Source organism: Ahaetulla prasina, chromosome 10, assembly GCF_028640845.1.
Source record: "Ahaetulla prasina isolate Xishuangbanna chromosome 10, ASM2864084v1, whole genome shotgun sequence".
NCBI classification, from domain to species: Eukaryota; Metazoa; Chordata; class Lepidosauria; order Squamata; family Colubridae; genus Ahaetulla; species Ahaetulla prasina.
Genome location: NC_080548.1, coordinates 34,036,317 through 34,054,601, shown reverse-complemented (window position 1 = coordinate 34,054,601; position 18,285 = coordinate 34,036,317). Strand labels below are relative to the sequence as shown.

Here is an 18,285-nt window from a genome sequence, read left to right as displayed (position 1 = left end):
AATCAATCAATTTAATAAGTCCTTTTGAGCAGAAGTGACTCTCCTACTCCTTTTTCCTGAAAAAAAACAGGAGCGCGTTTGAAGTTGGAGATAGTGGAATTCGGTGGGATCATAAATCCAGGAAAATTCGCTCTTAAGAGCAAACACTGTCTAGATCTACCACTTTTCCACAACTCTGCATAACCCTCTTATGCCCAAAGGGTATGCTAAGCTCAGTGAACAGTGATTTATACTGTTTCACTGACTTTTACGATCTTCTAACGCGGAGTACCCTGTTAGAGCACCCGGCAGGAGCGGTGACGTCACTGGAGCCTCCTTCATATCTATTCTTCACCGTGACATATGCCTATTTGAATAAAATGTATGTTGGCTTTCTTTTAAATTTTTCTTTCTCCAAGCATTTGTATAATGGGGGATTATAATGCAATAGTGGATAATGAACTGGACTATAAATCTACAAAAATGAGTAAAAAACCAAGGAAAACACTCCCAAAAACATTCTACACAATGGTAGATGAATTAAGTTTACAAGATGCTTGCACGGCCCAGACTTGAGGGGGCTGGCAGGGCAGATCCTGCAGACAGACCGAGCTTTCTCCTTTGCAAAAGAACCCACCCTCATCTTTATCCCTAACAGTCGGAAAACATCACCACTGGCAACCCCAAAGGCAAGTGGCCAGCCCACATAAGTAAGGTAAGTCCTCCAGGTTGTCCAGCTGCCTGTTCATCTCCTATCCGACAGGCCCCAAGGAACAGCTCGATCTGAAGGAGTCAACAGCAGACCACGAACAGGAGGAATGGCCGGACACATAACACTCTCAAGGGCAGACACAACTTCAGTGTGCCGGACATCATGTGCACTAATGGAAACTGGTCGCACAAATCCGGCAGTGGAGAGGTGGGCGAGATCCTCAGCTCCCCTCCCATCCAAATTCAGGATCCTCCAAAGACCTCCAAGGCTTCCATCTACCACAGGGAGGGATTCTTCCTACCCCCCCACCCCAACCACAAAGTGGTCCTTGCTAGACTTGACCATTTGCTGTCCCTCCAGTCAAGGCAGGGCATTGGCTCTGCTCTCCAGAACTCCTGGCTCTCACTCCCCTGCTCCCCGATCTGCTTGGCCAAAACCAGGACTTGGATCGCTGGGCTCCTATGACTCCAACCTACAAGATCCTGGAAAGGTTTGCCCTCCAGCAAATCCCAGGAAGACTCCAGAGGTTCTGTGAACATCTTTCCATGCATGTTTATTGCTGCTTATCTACCAGAGAAAGGGAAGAGAAACCAGTCAGCCAAGGCAATTGAAGAGGGGTGGTGTTTATTGCTCATAAATATCTTTGGCTTTTCACAAACAGGAGGAAAGGGGCAGCCTCGCAGAGGCCACGTGTTACCACCTAATGCAATCTGCACTTGCACACCAGAGAGGAGAAAAAAACGACCCTGCCAGAGGATTAAGGCCCTGAGAGTCTTGGAAAGGGATTGGGACAGAGTTCCCAGGCAAGGAGCCCTGAAGGAGGCGGGGTGGGCAGCTCTGTGGCAGGCTCCACTCCACTGAGCTCCAGGCCATGGGAATTGCAAGAGGCAGGACGCAGCAGCAACAGGGGTCCCCGCTGACTCTCTTGCTCCCCAAGAGCGGCCAGAGGTCAGAAAGAGGTTTCACTAAGTGGTACTCTGGATGGGGCTAGGGGGAGGGTGGGTTCCAGGGGGGCAGGATGTGGGCTGGGTGATCTTTGGCTCAGAAGGCTAGCAGAGAGCCCTTCCCTAGAGTAGCTGATCCACTGGTCCTTGGTGGATCGGTCCAAGAAGTTCCCGACCAGCTGTTGTCGGTGGCGGTCTCCTCGCTGGAAGTCCAACCTGGCTGGAGAGGCTTTCAATGGCTTTTCACAGGTCCCATCAATGTCTTGGATTTGGGGGCGGCTAGAAGAATCACAACCTTGTTACGTGCTATCTATGGGGAAGAGAAGAGCTCGATCCCATTGAGCAACACCTAAGGCCAGTCAAGGGCAGGGAAGGTGGGGATTTGGCAAGTCAGTCCTCTTTCCTTGCAGACTTGCACATCTGGAGTTACTGGTGGGTTCCCTTTCAAATACCTGCCCCCATCAGCTGTTCAGGCACCCGTGCCCAACTGTACCTGATTCCAGAAGTACTGGAGAGAGTGAAAGACCCCGTAGGACTTGTTTCCAGGGTGTGGGTAAGGGCCAGGTCACTCTGCCCCAGCTCAGACAGTAGCTCTTGTTCTGAGAGACCACCACAATCTACAGGACGGGAGGAGGAGGAAGGGCAGTAGCAGAGATTAGAGCCTGCCAAGACCCAGAAACAACTCGGTGAACAGCAGAAGGCAGTGGGGATGCCTTCTCTGGGCGGGGGCAGTCTACCAATGCCCACTGCAGAGCCCCCGGCTGCCCCCCCCAGTTATCCTTCCCAGCCAAGCCCAGCCCTTGCACCTGGGGCTTGATCCCCCATCTCCATCGCGGTGGTGAGGTCCCACATCTGGAGGCTGCCATTGCTGTGGCCGGTAAAGAGGTAGCGGCGCGGACGGGAGCCAATGCGGCTGGAGCCCTCACACTCCTGGACCAGGAAGGCCGTGATGGATGAGCCATCAACTGAGCACACCTGGCATATCCTGCGGAGAAGAAAGAGGCACCAAAATGGGATAAAAATAGGTGAGACTCATTTTATTGTCCAGTTTCTGGATAACCACTTTCAATTCTCCATGGTTGCTAAACATTGTTTCCTGCATTTTAATCATTGTTTCTTGGATCAATGTCAATGTATCTTGCATCGTTTGTATGCTTGGGGTCGTATTAGTTTTTTCCATCTTTGATGACCCCTCCGTCAGTCGTTGGTTAGATGGGGAGGCTGTTGTTATCGTTTGATATGATGCTGTTTTTTTCCCTGCCTTTAGGGTCGTTGTTGTGATGCTCGTCATCTCTTTCAAAACCCTGTTTTGCTCTTCCAATATTCTATAGATGTTATCCCACACTATCATCCAATTTATATTATCAGTTGTTGTTTATTCCCTCTTTTTACTTGCTTTGTCTTATTAAATATTAAGTATTAAGCATTCAGTTCCACTGATAATATCTAGCCCTGTTGCAGAACTATAAACAATAATTTAAACAATAAATTATCAGAAAAAGGTAAAAAAGAGGATATGACTATACACATAATTCACAATTAATAATCTATATATGTTAAGCAAATAAATAAGTCAAAGCTTTAAACTACTCAATTGATTAATATATATCTAGAATTAATTCTATTTATAGTTCTAAGTTTCCAGATTAATAAAATAATAAATAAGTAAATACAGTAAAAGTAAATACAGATACCAATATATTATATTTTTCACTTCTTGCCCTACAAAGTTTGTAAATATTATTAATTCATAAATGCTTAGATTTCCATTTATATATATATAGGTCTTTGGTTATTCGGGTTTTCTCCCGCGTAAAATTGGAAGTGTCTTGGCGACGTTTCGACGAAGTCTCATTCGTCATATTCAGGCTTCAGCTTCGTTCTTCTGGGATCAATGTGTGATTGCAGCTGTTTCTTCCTTTTTAACTGCTAGTGGGGGTTTGAACTGATTGGGTGGGAGCTTGGCTGTGCTCTGATTGGATGGGGGGGGTTTGTGCTCTGATTGGATGGGGGGGTGTCCTGTTTGGGTGGGGGCTTGGTTGTGCTCAGATTAGTCTGTGTTGCAGGGGGATTTGAGCTGGTGAGCTGCATTGCTGTTATTTGGCTTCGTGGTCGTGGTCGTGCTACATCTTCATAGTGGGTGTCAGTCTGCTGCATGTATGGATTGGAGGGGTTTGAAATGGCTAATGTTGCAGCTGCGGTCTGGCTTCTGATCCTTGGTCGTGCTTCATGATCAGTGTAGGTTTGGGTCTGCTTTCTGGGTGGATGTGTGGTGGTGACATCCTGTGTGGACCTCGTGAGTGTGGTTCTGGTGTCATTGCTCGTGTTAGGGACTCGTTTGTCAATAAGGGCGGGTTTCCAAATGGCTGGTAGGCAGGAGGTATCATCTCGTTTGTTCATGCTGTGTGGGCGTTTTTCTATCTCGATGGCTTCTCTGATTATTCTGTTGTTAAAGTGTTCAGTTTTGGCACGACCACGACCACGAAGCCAAACAACAGCAATGCAGCTCACCAGCTCAAATCCCCCTGCAACACAGACTAATCTGAGCACAACCAAGCCCCCACCCAAATAGGACACCCCCCCATCCAATCAGAGCACAAACCCCCCCCATCCAATCAGAGCACAGCCAAGCTCCCACCCAATCAGTTCAAACCCCCACTAGCAGTTAAAAAGGAAGAAACAGCTGCAATCACACATTGATCCCAGAAGAACGAAGCTGAAGCCTGAAGATGACGAATGAGACTTTGTCGAAACGTCGCCAAGACACTTCCAATTTTACGCGGGAGAAAACCCGAATAACCAAAGACCTATATATATATAAATGGAAATCTAAGCATTTATGAATTAATAATATTTACAAACTTTGTAGGGCAAGAAGTGAAAAATATAATATATTGGTATCTGTATTTACTTTTACTGTATTTACTTATTTATTATTTTATTAATCAGAGCACAACCCCCCCCCATCCAATCAGAGCACAGCCAAGCTCCCACCCAATCAGTTCAAACCCCCACTAGCAGTTAAAAGGAAGAAACAGCTGCGATCACACATTGCTCCCAGAAGCACAAAGCTGAAGCCTGAAGGTGACGAATGAGACTTCGTCGAAACGTCGCCAAGACACTTCAATTTTACGTGGGAGAAAACCCGAATAACCAAAGACACACACACACACACACACAAAATAGATATATTTAATTTTCTAAAATCCTCTTAAATACTTTATAGAGTTCCATGAATTGGTCCTAGGTATATGTGAATCCTTATATCTTCACCCAATTTTAGATCTCTTTATTTCTCCTGGGTCTTCAATGGCTCGATTGTAAAGTTATTGTCTTTCTCCATCTTTAATTAATCTTAGATTAGTCTGGTCCCTCAGACCCAAATTTCAAGAGTTCTGTTACAGCAATAAAATCCTTCTCTGCTGTTACACTCCGGTATTCAAGCCTCTCTTGTAATCATGGTAGTCTGTTGTCCCTCTCCTCCCTTCCTCCTTCTCTTTCTGTCACTCTGGGCTGTCAGCTCTCTCTTCTTGTTCACTTTTCCTCTTCTTCAGAGAGTCCCCCCGTCTTGCTGCAAAATCGCTCTTTAAACTGCTTAGTCCTTCCTTAGTCCTTCCTCTTCTTTGTCAGTTTAGCGGTTAGATATATTATGCTGAATCACTGCTCCTCCCGCCCAGTCGCCGCCTGATCTCTCCGTTGGAGTTCTCTCTCTTTTTTTTTTATTTTTTTTTTATTTTTGAACAGACATATATAAAAACATAACACCATCTTCAATTGTAAACACAAACAGTGTGTTGGTTGGTTACAAATCTTTTGTGCATTTTCACCATATTCATAATTTCTCTTCTAACCAAACAGCCAGGACTCACTTTTCCAAATTATCGTAAGCCTTGCGATTCTCGGAATGATCAGTCTGCTCGAATTTCACAGTCTGTTATCAAAATCTTTGCTTCCGTATACTTTGTGGCTCATCGCAGCCTTGGGTCTGCCGTAGCTCGATGGCAGACACTTTCACATTGGGTTGACAGGGGCGTCCTTCTCAGCAGCTGGTGATTGCCTTTCACTTTCGCTGCCCTCCAGACTTCCCCTCTAGTCTGCAAAGCCCTCCAGGCTCTCTGTGCCCCGAAGAGTCCCCAACATGTGGAATATTCGGGGTTTAGGAACAGAGACTATTCCCTTTCCCCCACACCGCTACAATGACATATCCTCAATTGGCAATTTATGATTAGGCAAATTAGAAATATGAAAATGGGAACAAAAATATGATAGAGGCAATTTATTCGACGCAAAAGGCAAAAGTAATAATAAATGGAGATACCACTAACACCTTCCAAATAACCAAAGGGATACGCCAAGGATGTCTATGTAGCCACCCCTATCTCTACTATCTTGAAGAGAGGATAATTTAATTCTTGCCTTCTTTCCTGCCGAAACAAATTTTGTGATAATTTTATTAAGTTCTCCCAAAAAAATTCTGTCTAATAATATGGGGACTGTCTGAAATAAGTATAGCAATTTAGGTAGGACGTTCATCTTAATAACTGCTATCCTACCTAAAAGCGATAGTTGTAACCTCCCCCATCTTCCCAAATCGTTCTTTAATTTTTGAGCTAATACCATATAATTGTCCTTTTTAAGTGATGAACATTTTGCCGTTAGCCATATCCCTAAGTATTTTATTTTTTTTACATTTATAAACCCATTTCCTTTTCCAATTCTTCCTTCTGTTTGGTTATTAAATTTTTAACTATCATTTTAGTTTTCCCTTTATTGATTTTAAGTCCAGACACCTCCCCATATTTTTCTATTTCTTGTATTAGAGTGGGATCAGATTCCAAAGGTTCTTCAGTGATGAATACCATGTCATCTGCGAAGGCCTGTACTTTAAACTCTTCTCCTTTAACTTCTATTCCTTTTGTTCCTCGATTTGCTCTTATGCTATTTAGGAATACTTCTGTTAAAATAAAAGGGAGTGGCGACAGTGGACATCCTTGGCGTACCCCTTTGGTTATTTGGAAGGTGTTAGTGGTATCTCCATTTATTATTACTTTTGCCTTTTGCGTCGAATAAATTGCCTCTATCATATTTTTGTTCCCATTTTCATATTTCTAATTTGCCTAATCATAAATTAACAATTGAGGCTATGTCACTGTAGTGGTGTGGGGGAAAGGGAACAGTCTCTGTTCCTAAACCCTGAATATTCCACATTTTGGGGACACTTCGGGGCACAGAGAGCCTGGAGGGCTTTGCGGACTAGAGGGGAAGTCCGGAGGGCAGCGAAAGTGAAAGGCAATCACCAGCTGCTGAGAAGGACACCCCTGTCTTGTCAATTCCGTACCAATACGTCTCTAGGGGTGGCTTTGGACTTCCAGCATGGGAACTTTACCACAAGGCGGCATCTTTGGTTTGGATAAGGGAATGGGTCAATTTAAATAGAAGAATTATAGCATTGGAAGGCCACGACTTACAAAAGGGGTGGCACGCCTTCATGTGGGAAGTAAGACACATTCATATTTTCACAGACATAAGGAAAAAACATAAGGAAAAAACATAAGAAAGACATAAGGAAAAAACACTACATGCAAATTCCTGGCTGGTTATCCACTATGAAGGCGATGATCCACCCCAACACACTAGACATAAGTAAGATACCAAGGTATTTGGAAATATTAGACAAACAGGGAAAACTCAAAAATATTCAGACATTAAAGGAACAGGAAATATCTATAGATTAGTGGCCATATTTACAACTGCAATCCAGATATAAGAAAGACATGGAAGAATTTGAAATTGATACGGAACCAAATCAACTAGACAAATTATTGATAGGCCCGGAAGGAAAATTAATATCTAAATTATACAAATACCTACTAGAGTTTGATAGAATGGAAGAGGTGGTGAAAGAACCAATGACTGCATGGGCAAAAAAATATAAGGCACAATATAGATTTAGATAACTGGGAAATAATCTAGAATAAAAATTTACAATTAACCAAATTTACTGTTTACAAAGAAAATCAATATAAAATGCTTTACCGCTGTCACCTAGCGCCAGGTAGGTTGGCCAAAATGTACCCAAATCTAAGTCCAAAGTGCTGGAAATATAATCAACATCAAGGTACCTTCTTCCATGTCTGGTGGATGTGCCCCGAAGCGAAAAAGTACTGGGTTAAGATACAGGGATGGTTACAGGATATAACAAAACGCCAAACTGAACTGAACCCAGAAATATTTCTCTTGGGAATGCTTAAGATAAAACTTGATTAAAAAAAAAAGATACTTGATTTTGCACATTCTAACAGCGGCAAGGATTGCGTTCGCGCAATACTGGAAACTCAATAACATACCACCTGAGAGTCTGATTATCCAAAAAGTATATGATTGAGCAGAAATCGATAGGCTTACCATAGAATTACAAGAAAAAAAAAGATTCAGAATACTATGCGGTCTGGGAAAACTGGTACACATGGACAATCAATTGAAATAATAAACAAAATATATATAAGGCTATTGATGATTAGATGTATATAATGTATATAGAAATTATATGGAAGGCAGATCCGAAATACACAATAATGTCACGGTTCTGTTGAATATGTACAATTGTTATGAAAAAAGAAAAGTGTAATAAAAATAAAAAAGGTGAGACTTCCCCACCCACCCACCCCGGAAACACCACCAGCGCACCACCTCTCCCAGTGAAGCTGGGTGTGGTACTGACCACCTTTGGTCTGCCGAAAGGCAAGAGTAGGGCTAAATTCAAGGAGACCAGCCAGCTGCCTCCAGCTTCACCCACTGGAGCTTGGCCTCAAGCACAGCTGCCTGCTAGCCTGACCACTGCAGACCCACCTCTTCCCAGTAGAGGAGAGGCGCACGTACAGCTTGCTGGCATCTGGAACCACCTTCTGGAGGAACACCTGTTGGTCATCACGCTCACCAAATGGCCCTGCATGGGAGAGAGAAGGAAGCAGGTGGGGTCCCAGGGCCCAGATCTCACAGGCCCCACCCTTGCACCCCAGATGTCCCTACCAATGTCTGTGCCCGCACTGCAGCCCCCCTGCCCGTCCACTGAGTCCAGGGCCAGAATCTTGAAGGAAGCCAACGGGGTGGAGCCAGGCTGTGTAGAAATCATCCCACGGAATCGAGTCACCGTCCACGTCCGTACATGGTTATCAGCACAGACTGGGAGAGGGGGAAGCAGAAAAAATGAGTGGAGAGAGGGACAGAACACTTGGCTGGCCTCACTCATCTGCCCCTCCCCCTCAAAGCCAGTACCTGAGATAAGGTGCTTCTCTGACAGCATCACCTTGGTGACAGGGCTACGATGAACAGCAAAGGTTTGGAAGAGCTGGGGTCCCGAGCCCACTGTCTCTGGGTGCTGGACAATCACTCGTACCATCCCTGAACTGGTGCCATAGGCAATTTCAATCCAATTTCCACTGTGGCCTATACACAGGAGCAGAGGCCTGGAGGCAAGCAAACCTGCCCCAGCCCAGAAAGGCCAGCCCCAGCCCAGGAAGGGAAGCAAAGCGTAGCTGGAAGTCTGGGCAGGTGACCCAGGCTCCTATGCCTAATTCCGCCCGGGAGGGCCTTACTGTTCTTGGGTGTGAGGTGGACACTGAGGGCAGTGACAGCATCCTCCGCAGGGTCACGGTACAGCTCGGTCACCAGGAGATCATTGTCCTTCATGCGCAGAGGGAACTTCTGAACATCTGTGGGGAAGCAGCCAGCAGGTGAGAAGGGCAGCTGGCAGGACAGAGCCAACGTAGCCTTGCTGGAACAGCTGGCCATGACTCACCAACATAATGGATGGAGCCATTGTGGCAGCCCAGGAGCAAGAAGGAGCCCGCAGCATCATGGCTGTTGATGGGAACCACATCTTGAGTCTGTGGAGGTGGAGCAACTGGTGAGAACAGGGGGATTTGGGACCCGGAGATCACAACCTCAGAGAGCTAGAAAATTACAGATAATTCTCGATCCGAGAATTGAGGCGGATCCTGAACTAAGAACCCCATCAGCTGAGATAAACAGGAAAATCTTCAAGGAATCAAAGACTTTTCATGGATGTTTTAAATGAAAAGAGCTGCACTAGTGCTGAAGCTGTTCCACAAAGAGGACAAAATGCCATTCATCAGCCCCATCTGGGACCCATCCTCCGTATTCCACCCAGCAACTTGGATGAAATGCAGTCAAACAACACCCAGGGAGCGTGAATAAGTTCATGGCCAGATGAATTACAGGAACTGGTAAACAACTTGTTCAAAACTTTGTTACGATCTTTGGAAAATCATGAAGAGCTGATTAAAAATCAGAGAAGTGGAGTAAAGTAACTTTTGTCCCCATCTTCAAAAGGTGTGCGGGGGTGGGGGGTGGGCGCTGCCAAATATAGTGCAATATTAATGCAAAGCATCAGGGGTTTTCAATTCAATTGTGTAGAATGTGAAGGATGTGTGTTTTTGTTTTATTTTTTTATAGTTTTCTTACGTATGATGTACACTGAAGATAGCATTTAATTTTGTCGTATGAGTTGCAGTGACAATAAAGTAAACTTGAACTTAGTTTAGCTGCCACAGGTCAGACTGAAAGATCTCAACAGCAGCAACCCCCTCCAAGCTGTATTTAATTAATCCCAAATCTGCAGCTATTATACAACTCCTTGTAACAAGCCAACCCTCAACGCTTCTAGGAATCCTCCTCCCCCTCTTCTGAGCTGCTTCATTACCTGCCAGTGTTTGGTGACTGCATTCCAGACACCAATCTTGCCCGTGTGGCTGGTCGCAATAAGCTGGCTGCCAACAAAGAAGAGACCTTCTAGGGGGACCCCTAAACAGAACACACCTACAGAACAAAAGAAGCAACTGGGAGAAGAGCAGAAGAGGCTGCCAGATTGGGCCCATGAGACTCTTGAACCAGCTGCCCCCAAAGAGCAGGAGGCCAACTGGACTGCCTATTCCTCTTCACCCAACTTGTCTCTGAAAGTACAAGTGAAGACAGCAGTTGAGCCCCCCCACCTACAGGTTCTCCTCATTTTCTTCAAAAGCCCTCCTCAGCCATCTGGGAGTGCAAGACTCAACCACAGAGCCAGCTGGGCTTTGGGGACAGGTTTGAGACATTCACACAAGATCAAAGAGGAAGGTTCTTGGCAGCTACCTATCAACCTGCCTTATTCTGATCTCACTGCCCAGAAGAACAAACTTTTACCTAAGCCCAGGCAAAGCCAGCATCCAGGAAATCTAGCTGGCCTCCCCACACCCAAGAGGCATTTTAGATTGCTAAGGACAAGTGTGTGTGTGTGGGTAGTTTCTCACCAATCTCAGTGCCGTTCCCGTCAGGCTGAAGGGCCCATAGAAGGATTTCGCTGCAGGAGGCAGCAGCCACCATTTTGTCACTATCACCCAGGGACCCACCAAGCACCCGGGCATTTAATGCCACACGCTCGATTACCCAATCCAGCCGGGGGCTACAGAAAGCCAGCTGCCAGCCAGAGGTCTCCTTCATCCTATAGAGTGAGAAATTAGTCAGGAAGCAGAGGGAGACCAGTCTCTTCCCATTCACCCCCCCACACTGAGGATTCAGATGCACCCCTCGCACTTACTTGTAGCAAATAAGGAAGTGAACGTAAGCCAGAGCGACCCAGTTATGATGGCCACAGATAAGACGAACCATCCCTGGATCATTTGTGGCTCCTAAAGGGAATGTGCAATGCAGATGCATGGCACATCATTTCCAAAATCCAGAGAGTATTTCCTACAAGCCACCCTCCATGCCTTAAGCATCCCAGCTTCTTCCATCGTTAAGACCAAACTACAAGCTGTATCAACCGAGCTGCAGGGCAACAAAACCAGACACCAGAGCCATCGCAGCAATAGCACAGCCACACCCCAGGCTCACTCTTCCACCTCCCAGGTCTGCTTCCACCTTTCCCTTCCTGACACCCACCGGCTGCCGTGCTCCTCTCCTCCACTCTCCCCAGAAGCCCTCCGATGCCAAGATTAGGGGGCATGGTGTTGCTCCGGCGCACCAGGGGGTTGCCTGGCCGGGCAGCCAACTGTCCCCCCGTGATGCTGTGGCGGTTCCACCGCTTGGCAGGAAACACTGCAGGAAAGGAGAACGAGAGCTGACTGGGTTGCAGGGAGACGGCTGCAGCCCATATCTCCAGTGGCCGGGCCCTACCAGAAGGGGGGGGCAGGTAACCCTCGAACAGGACGCTCCCGCAAGAGGACCGCTCCAGTTCCTCATGCAACTGCAGGCGGCGAACTGTGAAGAAGAGAGCAAGGCAGAGAGGCCAGGTGAATTCTTGAGGCTGGGGGGTGTTCCGCAGACTCGTCTTTGGGGGCCCAGGATGACTCCCCAGGAGCTGCAGCCACACAACGTACTGAGAGGCGTGATCCCGTAGAACTGGGCTTCGTGCAGCAGCAGCGAGACATCGCTCCCCCTGTGGAGCAGAAAAGGCGGAGAAACCGGTGCGGCAGCCCCAGCGCCCCTTGCATCATCCCGCCCCCCCACCCAAGCAGCTAGGCGCCTACCTGAGATCCAGCTCTTTGCAGCGGAGGAAGTTGAGGATGGGGGCGAAGAGGTCGGGGTCCCGGTCAATGAAGATCTGCGGGAAGGGAAGGGAAAGGTGGGGCAATGCGCAGTTGGGCAGTGGCCATTGCCCGGGGAAGCGCCGGTCCCCTGCAGCAGGGGGAAGGGGGCGCTGACTTACGGCGCCGGTCTCGTCCCGTAGTGAGGAGATACGGCCGCTGAGGAGGCTGCGGGCGAGAGAGGCTGTGAGGGGCACGGGCGGGGCAGGCAGGGCACAGGAGAGGAGAGCCCCCTGCCTCCCAGTGGTGGGTTTCAAAATTTTTTACTACCGGTTCTGTGGGTGTGGCTTGGTGGGCATGGCAGGGAAGGATGCTGTAAAATCTCCATTCCCACCCTACTCCAGGGGAAGGTTACTGCAAAATCCCCATTTCCTCCCGATCAGCTGGGACCCGGGAGGCAGAGAATGGATGGAGGCGGGGCCAGTCAGAATTTTTACTACCGGTTCTCCGAACTACTCAAAATTTCCGCTACCGGTTCTCCAGAACTGGTCAGAACCTGCTGAACCCCACCTCTGCCGCGCCCCCCCCCCTGCCCCGGCACCTGGAGAAGAACGAGTCCGGCACCCAGGCGAGCGTCTGGCGGGAGGTGCAGAACCTGCAGGCGGAGAAAGGAGGCGAGTGAAGGGCGCAGGAGCAGGCCAGACCTTTCCCTCCCTCCCTCCCGGGGCCGCGGCCACTCGCCTGCGCCCGCCCACGTTCAGCTGCACCAGGTCTGCCCCGCCGGGCGCCGGCCCGACGCTCGCCGCCATCCTGACCGGCAGGCCGCTTCCGGATCCGGGCGATTGGCCACGGACCGCCCTTCAGTCGCTCATTGGCTTCCCTGGACGCCCGGCAGCCACGCCTTCCTAGGGGCTTCCCCCGGGGGCCGATGGGCGTCGTAGTCCCGCCGCCTCTCCTGGGCTTCGGTGGCGGTGCCGCTGCGGGTTTTCGAAAGCTCCCGGCGCTTGCCTGCAGGGGGAGGGGCTTCTGGGGGAGCAAGCGGCGTCCCCCTTCAGGCGGGATAATCAAGGGGGCCTCGAGTAACGCAAACCGGGGCCCCATTGCGAGGGAGGAGTTCAGCCTTTTTTAGAAGCGGCCGTTGGCCGGGCGGGAAAGGCCGCGACTGGCCAGCTCCTGTTTGGCAGCCTCTGTCCCGCTGCCGCTTCCAGACGACACCCGCTCCTCAAGCCCTTGCTTGGACGAATTTCCCCTCTTGGCTAACGGGAGCCCCTCCCTTCCCAGCAGAAGGCGAGCCCCGCTTTGTCGACACTATTCCGCCAAGTGTCTACAGTGGGACGCAACCGAGGCAGACGCCTCCCGGGAGACACGGTGAGGAAACGGCCAGCGCGAGTTTTAGGAAGCGGCAGTTTTCAGCCTCGCCCGCCGGTGGGCAGATTATACTGGAAATCGATCCCCCCCCCCCCCGCAAAGAACGGGATTCGACCGCCCCGTTTCCCTTCATCGGCGAAGGGTCTGTGCTCTCCCCACTGCTGGAACCCGAGAGGTGCCTGAACAAGTCGCATCGTTTCTGTGCGAGGAAGACGAGCTGCTCTATGGACGCTTCAGCCAGTCACTTCCCAAAGTGACTGCAGAAATCTGGCTGTCGGAAGCGAAGCGTGGATGACCCCACCTTTTGATCTCATACTAGGGTTCAAAACGTTTACAAACCGGTCTCTGAAATTCCACGTCCAGATTAGCAATTAGAAAAAAGATGTGACCCCCAATTGTTGGTATTTTGATTGATACTTTATACTAGACAAAAAAAAAAATAGCAGTTACAATTCTGAATCAGGGAAGCTCCCCGACAAGCTGCGCCAACCCTATCCAGGGTGGAGCACTGTGGAAGGTACATCAGGCCCAGAAGAGGCTGGATTTGGCCCCAACTCAGGCAGTGTGTCACACAACCACAGGAAGCAGTAACCGACCTACTAGCCCCTTGAGTCCTGGCTGATGAAGGATGCTCCCGAGGGAGACAGGTGCCTTGGGAAAAGACGATTGAGCCACACAGCAGCTAAACTGGTTTCTTCTGGGCTCAGTACACACATTTCGATTCCAAACCCCCTTAGTTATCTTTGCTGGTTCTTCTGTATGTATACATCTACATTAGCATGTCACGAAAGGGAGTTTCAAATCAGAACTACTGAACATGGGTTTCCTACGCTTTGCATGATTCCACACAGAGGCCCACAGCCACGATCTCTTCCTGCTTCCTCAAGCGTAGGAGGGGGGAGAGGGGCACATACTGGCTATGCAGAGAAGGGGACTGGCATGCACAATGACTCTATGGCCAGAGAGACAGGCATTTCTAGTTCTGCTTCAGAGCAGCCTCCCTCCCCACCCACTTGCTGCAGCAGAGGGACGGAGGGAGTCAGGAACTGGACAGCCCTTGGATACTTGGCACCAGAGGCGGGCTTGAGAGTCGGGTGGTCCCATGCAAGCTCTCACTGCTCCGCTGGGAGGGGCTACACTGAGGCCAGCCAGTCTCCCGTTGTGTTATTGCATATAAATACACCTGGGTGAGCCCCTCCTTACCTCCCAGCAGGAGCAGGGATGTGACTATGGCTTGTTCACAAGGGCAAGGGGCCTTCCCACATGTTGGGGCAGCTGCCTACCCTCCACTTTGGCCTTCTTCACCCTGGAAAGCAGGAAGATCCAGAAGCCCAAACACGGTGCTCAAGGGGCGGTTGACAAGCAAAGCAGGAGACTTCTCAGAAACACCAGCTGAAGTTCTGGAGGGTCAGCTGGAAGAGCATCTGCCCTTCAACCCCTCCAGGCCATCTTTGTGGGGATTCACCCAGCATGCGTCCAAGCACATCACTGAAAGGGGAGGGAGGCAAAGGCAATCGGCTGGGGAGCAGACATGGAAGTCCTCTCCAAGGCAGACTGAAAGCGGCAACGGAATCCCAAAGAGTATCTCTTTCCTCCAAGGCTGTGTGGGTGCAGGTATTCTTGCGAGTAACCCTTGTGAGGTGGGGGTAAGGAGACTCGCGCAGAGGTCTGCAGCAAGCCCCGAGAACCACACACACACCATCCTTGGCACCCACAGTAGCACCATTTCTGGGAGACTTGAAGCTGCAAGGAAGACAAGAGGGTGCTCCACACAGCCCCTCAGCCTCCGGGATCTCCTCTGTCATTACTTGGCTTCCTCTCTGCTGGCTGCGCCCCAGTGCTTGTCAACTGACGGGACTCCTTTGGGGAGCTGCAGTAATTCCACTGAACAGAGGAGCCAAAGGAACCTTGTGGAATGGATCCTTCTGTCTGGCTGCTGGGACACTGACAGGAAAGGAAGAGGGGTTGGGGGAGCCCAGGGGCATCTGGTCTCCTGTTGCCATTCATGGGGAAGCAAAACTCTGTCCCCAGGCTGAGGGCGCCTCTCAGCTCCTAGCAGTTCGAAGAGATAGGGCAGGCAGAAGCTCTTTGTCCAGCCACACAGGTCCAGCATCTGCTTCATAGACAAGTCATGGCCACCCCTGGTCCCTCCTTGGCAGACTCAGAGCTCCTGCTGTGCAGCGCCTCAGCCACACCCGAGTCTTCTCCACACACCAAGATTACGTTGGCCGGCCTGCCTGCCTGCCTGTCCTTCCCAGCCCCAGGGGTGGGGGGCAGCTGTCTCATTTCTTCCTGCCAGACGTGCTGGCCCTTCTGTCCGTGTCCCGCTTGGGGAGGCCTTCGTCTGTGGAGGATGTGGTGAGCAGCGCCTGGCCCCAGCGGGTGATCTCCCCATGCTCCGCAATGGACAAATTCAGAGCCGTCAGCCAAGTCTTCATGTCCTCCTAAGGAGGGAAGAATCCTTACAAGTCTGAGAGAGGTGGGGGGGGCTCCCACCATGCCCTGGGGGTGGGTGGAGAAAGACCATACCTCATCCTTGGCTTGCAGGAGGAATTCGACCCCATCGTTAGTTCTGCAGGGGAGAATCCCATCAACAGGGGGCAGCTTTGGTCCCCTCCTGGCAACCCTGCCTGTCCCTCCACGGGGCCTGCATCCTTGGCTCCGACAGCCCCACACCCGCCCCCCGGGAGGAGGCTCACTTGATCTTCAGCACGTTCTTCTTCTTCTTGTAGTCGTTGGCCACCTCCGCGGTTCCAGTCTGCAGGCTCAGCAGAGGCTCATTGCTGTGGGTGCTCCCGGATTCCCGGCCCTTGGAGTCCTTGTAGAAGCCCAGCTCCCCTTTGCTGAGGACGCAGTAGAGGTTAATCCAAGATCTGTCAGAATGAAAGGTGGGAGAGAAACTCTCTCAGGATCCATCCATCTTCCCAGCAGCTCCCTTGCTTTCCATTGGAGATCAGTTCCAATCCTGTCCCAGGGCATTTGCATTTGGGGAAGGCCAAGTCTCCCCCATGAAGTCTCCTCTCACTCAACACAGGTGGGCTTGGGGTCCATTCCGGTGGGGTCTGGGCAGCACTCTGGATGGCTCCCTCCTTGGGGCAGGACAGCCAAGGAGCCGATTTGTGTGGGACAGGGATGTGTGGGGCATGCAGAGCCCTCCAGCCAGGGACAGACCTTAGTCTTGCTTTAGGTGACTGGGGAGTGGGGGAGAGGTCAGCTGTGGGGAAGGGGAGGGAATGGCAGAAAATGGGACTCTTCACCTTGGCCATGGGAGGATTTGAAGCGGAGGCCGGAGAAGGAGGCAGGAGAAAACTTGTTTACCTAACAACCAAGCTCACCATTGCTATCTAGCCACATGATGTTTCACTTAACAACTGCTTCAGTTAGGGATGGAAATTCCACTTCCAAATAAGGTCCCAGCTTATACTTCTGCTCCTTCACCCTCCCTAAGTCTCTCACCTCTGCTGTCATTCTCATGGCTTCTTCAGATTCCCAAAGCATTTTGAACAGAGTCACCGAGATTGCATTCTCCAAATGTGGGGACTTCAGTTCCCAGAATTCTTAGATTGCTTCACTGAGGAATTCTGGGACTTTCTATCATTGTGTGAACCTAGTTAGGAGAGGCTACATTTGGCGCCCAGCCGAGGAAGCCTCTTGCCTCTTTTGGAATTTCACCCTCAATACCTTCACAGACCCTAATCTTTGCTAGGATCTGGGCCATTTAAACAACAATTCCTTTAAATCAGGATGTTGTGACATCCTAGCACTCTGTTTTAGTACAGGACCCCAAACTCAGGTGCGCTCATAGCAGCTCAGAGGAAAACGCCCTTTCCAGAACTCCATGTTCCGGGGACGATGAACTCCTCCCACTTCCTAGCTTGCCCAGCCCAGTTGCCCACTCAAATGCTCTGGCCCCATAACCAGGCCTCCCTCTTGACTGAGTGGCAGCTGCCAGCTGTTGCTCCATAGGATTTGGCTGCAGAACTGGGCTACCCCCCCACCTGAAGCAGCAGTCTTGTTGCCCCCCTGCCCTCCCCTCACCTCACCTGTTGGCGGCTTTCTTGTTTGGCCCTTCCAGCTCGAGCTTGCGGAAAAGGTAGCCCTCCTGCTGGATGGTATGTGTTGGGGGCGGCGGGGGTGGGGCACTGCTCTGGGCAGGGGCCGAGCGAGAACGCCGAGCTTCACCTGGTGGCGCGTTGGAATCTTTGGGACGGGGCCTCCGCCGAGGTTTGGGTCTGTCGCGGGCACGGGGCCGGTCTGGCCGTGGCGTCCTCTCCGGGAGCATATCGAGTCCATTGGAAAGGCGGGCAGGAGACTCTCTTTCCCGAGGCTACAGGGGAGAAAGGCCCACGGACAGCCAAAAAAAAAGGAGGGGCCCATGGACTGCATGCTGGGGGCTCCCAGGCCCCTCCAGCCAGGAAAGGAAGGGTACTCACCGTGGCAGGGGCCACCCCCCCCGATTCCTTCTCCTGAAGCTGCTCCACAATGTCAGCTAGAGTGGCTTTGCTGTGGGCAAGACAGGGAGGATCAGGCCAGAAGCCGGCAGCGGGCAGCCTAGCAGAGTTGTATGGCCAAGGAGGAAGTGGGCGTTTGGAGGAGGGGCTGTCCCAGTTCGGCCTGGCCACAGCTCTCTTTCTGAATGCCCAAAGGACTCACCACCTCAGAAATGCTGCCAGTTCATCCCTCTTTTATTGCCGGACTAACCTTTCTCCTGACTGAAATTGCAGCCAAAGAAGGGCTAACCCTTGGGCACAGAGTCCCC

At 50.5% G+C, this 18,285-nt stretch overlaps 2 protein-coding genes across 10 annotated transcripts in view; both read right to left on the bottom strand.

Moving 5' to 3' along the window:
• Positions 1-1,294: 1,294 nt before the first annotated feature.
• On the bottom strand, positions 1,295-13,025 carry SHKBP1 (SH3KBP1 binding protein 1). 2 transcript variants are annotated; one of them, XM_058195353.1, is made up of 18 exons: positions 12,900-13,025; positions 12,760-12,813; positions 12,341-12,386; positions 12,162-12,235; positions 12,012-12,070; positions 11,809-11,892; positions 11,575-11,730; positions 11,231-11,321; positions 10,944-11,134; positions 10,358-10,473; positions 9,434-9,521; positions 9,231-9,347; positions 8,911-9,081; positions 8,665-8,817; positions 8,485-8,581; positions 2,442-2,620; positions 2,129-2,252; positions 1,295-1,914 (listed from the first exon to the last, which is right to left on the bottom strand). In XM_058195353.1, exons 1-18 carry the CDS (start codon positions 12,965-12,967, stop codon positions 1,641-1,643), a joined length of 2,142 nt encoding a protein of 713 aa, XP_058051336.1. In that variant the 5' UTR covers positions 12,968-13,025; the 3' UTR covers positions 1,295-1,640. The 2 variants fall into 2 exon arrangements, with proteins under 2 accessions (XP_058051336.1, XP_058051338.1); XM_058195355.1 differs by lacking the exons at positions 12,012-12,070; positions 12,900-13,025 and having other exon boundaries at positions 12,760-12,811.
• Positions 13,026-13,166: 141 nt separating this feature from the next.
• The window catches only part of SPTBN4 (spectrin beta, non-erythrocytic 4), a 33,425-nt gene continuing 28,306 nt past the window's right edge, over positions 13,167-18,285 (bottom strand). For 6 of the 8 annotated variants that reach the window (XM_058195340.1, XM_058195336.1, XM_058195337.1 and 3 more), the window contains 5 exons: positions 17,960-18,029; positions 17,570-17,853; positions 16,226-16,399; positions 16,056-16,098; positions 13,167-15,970 (listed from right to left, as the gene is read on the bottom strand). In XM_058195340.1, coding sequence (XP_058051323.1) covers positions 15,809-15,970; positions 16,056-16,098; positions 16,226-16,399; positions 17,570-17,853; positions 17,960-18,029 — 733 coding nt within the window. In that variant the 3' untranslated portion in view covers positions 13,167-15,808. Of the gene's footprint in view, positions 15,971-16,055; positions 16,099-16,225; positions 16,400-17,569; positions 18,030-18,285 lie in introns of all 8 variants that reach the window. The other 2 variants (XR_009156565.1, XM_058195339.1) reach the window with 2 other exon arrangements.